At 56.2% G+C, this 11,381-nt stretch overlaps 1 protein-coding gene across 1 annotated transcript in view; it reads left to right on the top strand.

Annotated features, from left to right (window-relative positions):
* Positions 1–394: 394 nt before the first annotated feature.
* LOC145340760 (integrin alpha-X-like) overlaps positions 395–11,381 on the top strand; it is a gene marked incomplete at both ends in the record, with an annotated part of 20,743 nt that continues 9,756 nt past the window's right edge. The window contains 3 exons of the mRNA XM_080185221.1: positions 395–509; positions 1,968–2,098; positions 8,639–8,787. Of these exons, the coding sequence (XP_080041347.1) occupies positions 395–509; positions 1,968–2,098; positions 8,639–8,787 (395 nt within the window). The remainder of the gene's footprint in view (positions 510–1,967; positions 2,099–8,638; positions 8,788–11,381) is intronic.

Raw genomic sequence — 11,381 nt, 5'->3', positions numbered from 1 at the left:
CCGACCCTCCCACAGTGCGGGACTCCCTCAGCACCGACCCTCCCCACAGTGCGGGACTCCCTCAGCACCGACCCTCCCCACAGTGCGGCGCTCCCTCAGCACCGACCCTCCCACAGTGCGGGACTCCCTCAGCACCGACCCTCCCCACAGTGCGGGACTCCCTCAGCACCGACCCTCCCACAGTGCGGCGCTCCCTCAGCACCGACCCTCCCACAGTGCGGCGCTCCCTCAGCACCGACCCTCCCACAGTGCGGCGCTGGAGATAGTTATGTGTGCTGGGTGCATCTTGGCTTCTCTGAGTTTTCTCTCTCTCTTGGCGCTCAGTGTTTACTGTTCTCTCTCTCTATTCCTCGCCCTCACACTCCGTCTCTCTCCCTCCCTCCCTCTCTCCCAGGTGTGTGCCCCCAGTGTCCCCCAGACCTGTGCCTCCAACATCCATCTGAGTGGAAGCTGCCTCGAGCTCGATAACAAACTGAATCTCCAGAGAACCGTGAGACCTGGAAAAGAGGGTAAGGAATGAATGTGGATAGAAGGAGTGTGAGAGAGAGAGAGACAGAGGGAGGGACAGAGGGAGTGTGAGGGAGAGAGAGACAGGGGGAGGGTCAGAGGAGGGGAGGGAGAGGGAGGGACAGAAGGAGACAGACAGAGCGGGGGAAAAAGACAGGGAGAGATAGAGGGAGCGTGTGGATGTCCCTCAGCAATGACCCTCCAACGGTGCGGCACAGCGGGTTAGCACTGCTGTCTCACAGGGACCCGGGTTCCATTCCCCACAGCACAGCGGGTTAGCGCTGCTGTCTCACAGGGACCCGGGTTCCATTCCCCACAGCACAGCGGGTTAGCACTGCTGTCTCACAGGGACCCGGGTTCCATTCCCCACAGCACAGCAGGTTAGCGCTGCTGTCTCACAGGGACCCGGGTTCCATTCCCCACAGCACAGCGGGTTAGCACTGCTGTCTCACAGGGACCCGGGTTCCATTCCCCACAGCACAGCGGGTTAGCACTGCTGTCTCACAGGGACCCGGGTTCCATTCCCCGCAGCACAGCGGGTTAGCGCTGCTGTCTCACAGGGACCCGGGTTCCATTCCCCACAGCACAGCGGGTTAGCGCTGCTGTCTCACAGGGACCCGGGTTCCATTCCCCACAGCACAGCGGGTTAGCGCTGCTGTCTCACAGGGACCCGGGTTCCATTCCCCACAGCACAGCGGGTTAGCGCTGCTGTCTCACAGGGACCCGGGTTCCATTCCCCACAGCACAGCGGGTTAGCACTGCTGTCTCACAGGGACCCGGGTTCCATTCCCCACAGCACAGCGGGTTAGCGCTGCTGTCTCACAGGGACCCGGGTTCCATTCCCCGCAGCACAGCGGGTTAGCGCTGCTGTCTCACAGGGACCCGGGTTCCATTCCCCGCAGCACAGCGGGTTAGCGCTGCTGTCTCACAGGGACCCGGGTTCCATTCCCCGCAGCACAGCGGGTTAGCACTGCTGTCTCACAGGGACCCGGGTTCCATTCCCCGCAGCACAGCGGGTTAGCACTGCTGTCTCACAGGGACCCGGGTTCCATTCCCCACAGCACAGCGGGTTAGCACTGCTGCCTCACAGGGACCCGGGTTCCATTCCCCGCAGCACAGCGGGTTAGCGCTGCTGTCTCACAGGGACCCGGGTTCCATTCCCCACAGCACAGCGGGTTAGCACTGCTGCCTCACAGGGACCCGGGTTCCATTCCCCGCAGCACAGCGGGTTAGCACTGCTGTCTCACAGGGACCCGGGTTCCATTCCCCACAGCACAGCGGGTTAGCGCTGCTGTCTCACAGGGACCCGGGTTCCATTCCCCACAGCACAGCGGGTTAGCACTGCTGTCTCACAGGGACCCGGGACAGGGACTTGTCGCTGATTTCGGGAGGTGCTGGGCAGGCTGTGGACTGTGGGACGCCCTTCATAACCTGTCCCCCCCCGTTCCCCTCCCCCGCAGATTGCCCCGACGTAATGCTGGATGTGGTATTCCTGTTTGACGGTTCCAACAGTCTCTCAAAGCGCGACCTGCAGAAGAATAAACAGTTTATGACCAACATGATTAACAGCTCCGACCAAAAGACCATGAACGTAAGATGCCCGGGGGGGGTAGAGGGGGTGTGGGGGATAGCCAGAGAGCAGTGGGATTAGTTTGGGGATTGAGCTATGGGGAGAGAGCGGGGCAGTGGGATTAGTTTGGGGATTGAGCTATGGGGAGAGAGCGGGGGACAGTGGGATTAGTTTGGGGATTGATACAGGGCTATGGGGAGAGAGCGGGGCAGTGGGATTAGTTTGGGGATTGATACAGGGCTATGGGGAGAGAGCGGGGGCAGTGGGATTAGTTTGGGGATTGATACAGGGCTATGGGGAGAGAGCGGGGCAGTGGGATTAGTTTGGGGATTGATACAGGGCTATGGGGAGAGCACGGGGCAGTGGGATTAGTTTGGGGATTGATACAGGGCTATGGGGAGAGAGCGGGGGCAGTAGGATTAGTTTGGGGATTGAGCTATGGGGAGAGAGCGGGGGGCAGTGGGATTAGTTTGGGGATTGAGCTATGGGGAGAGAGCGGGGGACAGTGGGATTAGTTTGGGGATTGATACAGGGCTATGGGGAGAGAGCGGGGCAGTGGGATTAGTTTGGGGATTGATACAGGGCTATGGGGAGAGAGCGGGGGCAGTGGGATTAGTTTGGGGATTGATACAGGGCTATGGGGAGAGAGCGGGGGCAGTGGGATTAGTTTGGGGATTGATACAGGGCTATGGGGAGAGATCGGGGCAGTGGGATTAGTTTGGGGATTGATACAGGGCTATGGGGAGAGAGCGGGGCAGTGGGATTAGTTTGGGGATTGATACAGGGCTATGGGGAGAGAGAGGGGCAGTGGGATTAGTTTGGGGATTGGGCTATGGGGAGAGAGCGGGGCAGTGGGATTAGTTTGGGGATTGATACAGGGCTATGGGGAGAGAGCGGGGCAGTGGGATTAGTTTGGGGATTGATACAGGGCTATGGGGAGAGAGTGGGGGCAGTGGGATTAGTTTGGGGATTGAGCTATGGGGAGAGAGCGGGGGCACTGGGATTAGTTTGGGGATTGATACAGGGCTATGGGGAGAGAGTGGGGGCAGTGGGATTAGTTTGGGGATTGAGCTATGGGGAGAGAGCGGGGGCACTGGGATTAGTTTGGGGATTGATACAGGGCTATGGGGAGAGAGCGGGGCAGTGGGATTAGTGTGGGGATTGATACAGGGCTATGGGGAGAGAGCGGGGGCAGTGGGATTAGTTTGGGGATTGATACAGGGCTATGGGGAGAGAGCGGGGCAGTGGGATTAGTTTGGGGATTGATACAGGGCTATGGGGAGAGAGCGGGGCAGTGGGATTAGTTTGGGGATTGAGCTATGGGGAGAGAGCGGGGGCAGTGGGATTAGTTTGGGGATTGATACAGGGCTATGGGGAGAGAGCGGGGGCAGTGGGATTAGTTTGGGGATTGATACAGGGCTATGGGGAGAGAGCGGGGGCAGTGGGATTAGTTTGGGGATTGAGCTATGGGGAGAGAGCGGGGGGCAGTGGGATTAGTTTGGGGATTGATACAGGGCTATGGGGAGAGAGCGGGGCAGTGGGATTAGTTTGGGGATTGAGCTATGGGGAGAGAGCGGGGCAGTGGGATTAGTTTGGGGATTGATACAGGGCTATGGGGAGAGAGTGGGGCAGTGGGATTAGTTTGGGGATTGATACAGGGCTATGGGGAGAGAGCGGGGGCAGTGGGATTAGTTTGGGGATTGATACAGGGCTATGGGGAGAGAGCGGGGCAGTGGGATTAGTTTGGGGATTGATACAGGGCTATGGGGAGAGAGCGGGACAGTGGGATTAGTTTGGGGATTGATACAGGGCTATGGGGAGAGAGCGGGGCAGTGGGATTAGTTTGGGGATTGATACAGGGCTATGGGGAGAGAGCGGGGGGACAGTGGGATTAGTTTGGGGATTGATACCGGGCTATGGGGAGAGAGCGGGGGCAGTGGGATTAGTTTGGGGATTGAGCTATGGGGAGAGAGCGGGGGGGCAGTGGGATTAGTTTGGGGATTGATACAGGGCTATGGGGAGAGAGCGGGGCAGTGGGATTAGTTTGGGGATTGAGCTATGGGGAGAGAGCGGGGCAGTGGGATCAGTTTGGGGATTGATACAGGGCTATGGGGAGAGAGCGGGGCAGTGGGATTAGTTTGGGGATTGATACAGGGCTATGGGGAGAGAGCGGGACAGTGGGATTAGTTTGGGGATTGATACAGGGCTATGGGGAGAGAGCGGGGGCAGTGGGATTAGTTTGGGGATTGATACAGGGCTATGGGGAGAGAGCGGGGGCAGTGGGATTAGTTTGGGGATTGATACAGGGCTATGGGGAGAGAGTGGGACAGTGGGATTAGTTTGGGGATTGATACAGGGCTATGGGGAGAGAGCGGGGGCAGTGGGATTAGTTTGGGGATTGATACAGGGCTATGGGGAGAGAGCGGGGGCAGTGGGATTAGTTTGGGGATTGATACAGGGCTATGGGGAGAGAGCGGGGGCAGTGGGATTAGTTTGGGGATTGATACAGGGCTATGGGGAGAGAGCGGGGCAGTGGGATTAGTTTGGGGATTGATACAGGGCTATGGGGAGAGAGCGGGACAGTGGGATTAGTTTGGGGATTGATACGGGGCTATGGGGAGAGAGCGGGGCAGTAGGATTAGTTTGGGGATTGATACAGGGCTATGGGGAGAGAGCGGGGGACAGTGGGATTAGTTTGGGGATTGAGCTATGGGGAGAGAGCGGGGGGCAGTGGGATTAGTTTGGGGATTGATACAGGGCTATGGGGAGAGAGCGGGGGCAGTGGGATTAGTTTGGGGATTGATACAGGGCTATGGGGAGAGAGCGGGGACAGTGGGATTAGTTTGGGGATTGAGCTATGGGGAGAGAGCGGGGCAGTGGGATTAGTTTGGGGATTGATACAGGGCTATGGGGAGAGAGCGGGGGGCAGTGGGATTAGTTTGGGGATTGATACAGGGCTATGGGGAGAGAGCGGGGGGACAGTGGGATTAGTTTGGGGATTGATACAGGGCTATGGGGAGAGAGCGGGGGGACAGTGGGATTAGTTTGGGGATTGATACAGGGCTATGGGGAGAGAGCGGGGCAGTGGGATTAGTTTGGGGATTGATACAGGGCTATGGGGAGAGAGCGGGACAGTGGGATTAGTTTGGGGATTGATACAGGGCTATGGGGAGAGAGCGGGGGGGCAGTGGGATTAGTTTGGGGATTGATACAGGGCTATGGGGAGAGAGCGGGGGCAGTGGGATTAGTTTGGGGATTGATACAGGGCTATGGGGAGAGAGCGGGGCAGTGGGATTAGTTTGGGGATTGAGCTATGGGGAGAGAGCGGGGGGCAGTGGGATTAGTTTGGGGATCGATACAGGGCTATGGGGAGAGAGCGGGGGACAGTGGATTAGTTTGGGGATCGATACAGGGCTATGGGGAGAGAGTGGGGGCAGTGGGATTAGTTTGGGGATAGATACAGGGCTATGGGGAGAGAGCGGGGCAGTGGGATTAGTTTGGGGATCGATACAGGGCTATGGGGAGAGAGCGGGGCAGTGGGATTAGTTTGGGGATTGATACAGGGCTATGGGGAGAGAGCGGGGGACAGTGGGATTAGTTTGGGGATTGATACAGGGCTATGGGGAGAGAGCGGGGGACAGTGGGATTAGTTTGGGGATCGATACAGGGCTATGGGGAGAGAGTGGGGGCAGTGGGATTAGTTTGGGGATTGATACAGGGCTATGGGGAGAGAGCGGGGCAGTGGGATTAGTTTGGGGATTGATACAGGGCTATGGGGAGAGAGCGGGGCAGTGGGATTAGTTTGGGGATTGATACAGGGCTATGGGGAGAGAGCGGGGACAGTGGGATTAGTTTGGGGATTGATACAGGGCTATGGGGAGAGAGCGGGGCAGTGGGATTAGTTTGGGGATTGATACAGGGCTATGGGGAGAGAGCGGGGACAGTGGGATTAGTTTGGGGATTGATACAGGGCTATGGGGAGAGAGCGGGGCAGTGGGATTAGTTTGGGGATTGATACAGGGCTATGGGGAGAGAGCGGGGCAGTGGGATTAGTTTGGGGATTGAGCTATGGGGAGAGAGCGGGGCAGTGGGATTAGTTTGGGGATTGATACAGGGCTATGGGGAGAGAGCGGGGGCAGTGGGATTAGTTTGGGGATTGAGCTATGGGGAGAGAGCGGGGGCAGTGGGATTAGTTTGGGGATTGATACAGGGCTATGGGGAGAGAGCGGGGGCAGTGGGATTAGTTTGGGGATTGAGCTATGGGGAGAGAGCGGGGGCAGTGGGATTAGTTTGGGGATTGATACAGGGCTATGGGGAGAGAGCGGGGCAGTGGGATTAGTTTGGGGATTGATACAGGGCTATGGGGAGAGAGCGGGGGCAGTGGGATTAGTTTGGGGATTGATACAGGGCTATGGGGAGAGAGCGGGGGCAGTGGGATTAGTTTGGGGATTGAGCTATGGGGAGAGAGCGGGGGCAGTGGGATTAGTTTGGGGATTGATACAGGGCTATGGGGAGAGAGCGGGGGGCAGTGGGATTAGTTTGGGGATTGATACAGGGCTATGGGGAGAGAGCGGGGACAGTGGGATTAGTTTGGGGATTGAGCTATGGGGAGAGAGCGGGGGCAGTGGGATTAGTTTGGGGATTGATACAGGGCTATGGGGAGAGAGCGGGGGCAGTGGGATTAGTTTGGGGATTGATACAGGGCTATGGGGAGAGAGCGGGGGCAGTGGGATTAGTTTGGGGATTGATACAGGGCTATGGGGAGAGAGCGGGGACAGTGGGATTAGTTTGGGGATTGATACAGGGCTATGGGGAGAGAGCGGGGCAGTGGGATTAGTTTGGGGATTGATACAGGGCTATGGGGAGAGAGCGGGGCAGTGGGATTAGTTTGGGGATTGATACAGGGCTATGGGGAGAGAGCGGGAGCAGTGGGATTAGTTTGGGGATTGATACAGGGCTATGGGGAGAGAGCGGGGGGCAGTGGGATTAGTTTGGGGATTGAGCTATGGGGAGAGAGCGGGACAGTGGGATTAGTTTGGGGATTGATACAGGGCTATGGGGAGAGAGCGGGGCAGTGGGATTAGTTTGGGGATTGATACAGGGCTATGGGGAGAGAGCGGGAGCAGTGGGATTAGTTTGGGGATTGATACAGGGCTATGGGGAGAGAGCGGGGGGCAGTGGGATTAGTTTGGGGATTGAGCTATGGGGAGAGAGCGGGACAGTGGGATTAGTTTGGGGATTGATACAGGGCTATGGGGAGAGAGCGGGGCAGTGGGATTAGTTTGGGGATTGATACAGGGCTATGGGGAGAGAGCGGGGCAGTGGGATTAGTTTGGGGATTGAGCTATGGGGAGAGAGCGGGGGGCAGTGGGATTAGTTTGGGGATTGATACAGGGCTATGGGGAGAGAGCGGGGGGGCAGTGGGATTAGTTTGGGGATTGAGCTATGGGGAGAGAGCGGGGGGCAGTGGGATTAGTTTTGGGATTGATACAGGGCTATGGGGAGAGAGCGGGGGGCAGTGGGATTAGTTTGGGGATTGATACAGGGCTATGGGGAGAGAGCGGGGCAGTGGGATTAGTTTGGGGATTGATACAGGGCTATGGGGAGAGAGCGGGGCAGTGGGATTAGTTTGGGGATTGATACAGGGCTATGGGGAGAGAGCGGGGGGCAGTGGGATTAGTTTGGGGATTGATACAGGGCTATGGGGAGAGAGCGGGGCAGTGGGATTAGTTTGGGGATTGATACAGGGCTATGGGGAGAGAGCGGGGGCAGTGGGATTAGTTTGGGGATTGATACAGGGCTATGGGGAGAGAGCGGGGGCAGTGGGATTAGTTTGGGGATTGATACAGGGCTATGGGGAGAGAGCGGGGCAGTGGGATTAGTTTGGGGATTGATACAGGGCTATGGGGAGAGAGCGGGGGGCAGTGGGATTAGTTTGGGGATTGATACAGGGCTATGGGGAGAGAGCGGGGCAGTGGGATTAGTTTGGGGATTGATACAGGGCTATGGGGAGAGAGTGGGGCAGTGGGATTAGTTTGGGGATTGAGCTATGGGGAGAGAGCGGGGGCAGTGGGATTAGTTTGGGGATTGATACAGGGCTATGGGGAGAGAGCGGGGCAGTGGGATTAGTTTGGGGATTGATACAGGGCTATGGGGAGAGAGCGGGGGCAGTGGGATTAGTTTGGGGATTGAGCTATGGGGAGAGAGCGGGGCAGTGGGATTAGTTTGGGGATTGATACAGGGCTATGGGGAGAGAGCGGGGCAGTGGGATTAGTTTGGGGATTGATACAGGGCTATGGGGAGAGAGCGGGGGCAGTGGGATTAGTTTGGGGATTGATACAGGGCTATGGGGAGAGAGCGGGGGCAGTGGGATTAGTTTGGGGATTGATACAGGGCTATGGGGAGAGAGCGGGGGCAGTGGGATTAGTTTGGGGATTGATACAGGGCTATGGGGAGAGAGCGGGGGCAGTGGGATTAGTTTGGGGATTGATACAGGGCTATGGGAAGGGAGTTGTATTGAGGGAACTGGTCCATTCTCACTGCGATATCTCTCCCTCTCAGTTTGCCATTGTCCAATACTCGGCTTCCCCAAGGATCGAGTTGAGTTTCCGGAACATTTCGGACCCTCGGATAAACCTGACGGCGGCCATTGGGAAGATTGGACTGATGGAGAGTGTGACCATGACTGCTGACGCTATCAGTTTTGTGACGTGAGTGTGTGTGTGTGAGAGAGAGCGAGCCCCCACTCTCCGAGCGAGCCCCTGTTCTCCGAGCGAGCCCCCACTCTCCGAGTGTGCTCCCAGACAGGGCTGTGTCCAGGGGAATGAGGTCTAAGGTTCTATAAAGCTGCAACGTGACTTGTCAATTTTTAAACTCAGTGCCCCGGCCGATGAAGGCAAGCATGCCGTATGCCTTCCTGACTCCCTTCTCCACCTGCGTTGCCACTTTCAGTGACCTGTGTACCTGTACACCCAGATCCCTCTGCCTATCAATACTCTGTGTACCTGTACGCTCAGATCCCTCTGCCTATCAGTACTCTGTGTACCTGTACGCTCAGATCCCTCTGCCTATCAATACTCTGTGTACCTGTACGCCCAGATCCCTCTGCCTATCAATACTCTGTGTACCTGTACGCCCAGATCCCTCTGCCTATCAATACTCTGTGTACCTGTACGCCCAGATCCCTCTGCCTATCAATACTCTGTGTACCTGTACGCCCAGATCCCTCTGCCTATCAATACTCTGTGTACCTGTACGCCCAGATCCCTCTGCCTATCAATACTCTGTGTACCTGTACACCCAGATCCCTCTGCCTATCAATACTCTGTGTACCTGTACGCCCAGATCCCTCTGCCTATCAATACTCTGAAGGGTTCTGCCATTTACTGTATATTTCCTATCTGTATTAGACCTTCCAAAATGCATCACCTCACCTCCAGCTGCCATCTCTCTGGCGCAGAGAAGACTCAGGGGTTGATCTGATTGAGGTTCACGAGATTATAGAAACATAGGAAAACTATAGCACAAACAGGCCCTTCGGCCCACAAGTTGCGCTGATGATATCCCTCCCTACCAGGCCTATCTATAACCCTCAATCCCATTAAATCCCACGTACTCATCCGGAAGTCTCTTAAAAGACCCTCTCGAATCCACCTCCACCACCACCAACAGCAGCCGATTCCACTCACTCACCCCCCTCTGAGTGAAAAACTTACCCCTGACATCTCCTCTGTACCTGCTCCCCAGCACCTTAAACCTGTGTCCCTCTCGTAGTGACCATTTCAGCCCTGGGAAATAGCCTCCGAGAGTCCACCCTATCTATACCTCTCAACATCTTATAAACCTCTATCAGGTCACCCCCTCATCCTTCGTCTCTCCAGGGAGAAAAGACCGAGCTCCCTCGACCTATCCTCATAAGGCATGCCTCCCAATCCAGGCAACATCCTTGTAAATCTCCTCTGCACCCTCTCAATAGCTTCCACATCCTTCCTGTAGTGAGGGGACCAGAACTGAGCACAGTTCTCCAAGTGGGGTCTGACCAGGGTCTTATAAAGTTGCAGCATTACCTCCCGACTCCTAAACTCAATCCCTCGAGTGATGAAGCCCAGATGCCTTCTTAACCACATCCTCCACCTGCGAGGCCGATTTCAGAGTCCTGTGGACCCGGACCCCAAGATCCTTCTGATCCTCTACACTGCTAAGACTCCTACCCTTGATGTTGTACCCCTTCATCCCACTGGACCTGCCAAAATGGACCACTACACATTTATCCGGGTTGAAGTCCATCCGCCACTTCTCCGCCCAGTCTTGCATCCTGTCGATGTCTCGCTGCAACTTCTGACGTCCCTCCAGACCATCCACAACACCACCAACCTTCGTATCGTCGGCAAACTTACCAACCCATCCCTCCACTTCCTCATCCAGGTCGTTTATCACAGAGAGAGTAAGGGTCCTGGGACAGATCCCTGGGGCACTCCATTGGGTGACCGACCTCCATGCAGAGAAAGACCCCTCCACAACCACTCTCTGCCTTCTGCGGGGCCCAGCCAGTTCTGGATCCACAAGGCCAAAGCCCCTTGGATCCCATGCCCTCTCACCTTCTCAAGAAGTCTTGCATGGGGGAACCTTATCGAACGCCTTGCTGAAGTCCACGTAAACCGCATCCACCGCCCTTCCTTCGTCAATGTGTTCAGTCACATTTTCAAGGAACTTAACTGGGCTCGGAAGGCACAACCTGCCCTTGACAAAGCTGCGCTGACTATTCCTGATCGTTCTAAACTTCTCTAAGTGCTCAGAAATCCTGTCCCTCAGAATCCTCTCCATCAACTTACTAACCACTGAGGTCAGAAAGGACAGTAGGACTAGAGGGCACAGCCTCAAGATAAAGGGGGGGCGGTTTAGAACGGAGTTGAGGAGGAAATTCTTCACTCAAAGGGTGGTGAATCTCTGGAATTCTCTGCCCGTTGAAGTGGTGGAGGCTGCCTCGCTGAATATATTTAAATCACGGGTAGATAGGTTTCTGATAGACAGGGGAGTTAAGGGGAGAAAGCGGGAAAGTGGAACTGATCCACTTCAGATCAGCCATGATCTTATTGAATGGCGGGGCAGGCTCGAAGGGCTAGATGGCCGACTCCTGCTCCTATTTCTGATGTTCTCAATATTTGATTTGATTTATTATTGTCCCGTGTATGGGGATACAGTGAAAAGTATTGTTTCTCGCGCGCTGTACAGACAAAGCATACCGTTGATAGAGAAGGAAAGGAGAGGGTGCAGAATGTAGTGTTACAGTCACAGCGAGGGTGTA

The sequence above is a fragment of the Carcharhinus amblyrhynchos genome, unplaced genomic scaffold (assembly GCF_965287045.1).
Source record: "Carcharhinus amblyrhynchos unplaced genomic scaffold, sCarAmb.v2.hapA chromosome_1396, whole genome shotgun sequence".
Taxonomy (NCBI): domain Eukaryota; kingdom Metazoa; phylum Chordata; class Chondrichthyes; order Carcharhiniformes; family Carcharhinidae; genus Carcharhinus; species Carcharhinus amblyrhynchos.
This window is presented reverse-complemented; position numbering and strand designations above follow the sequence as displayed.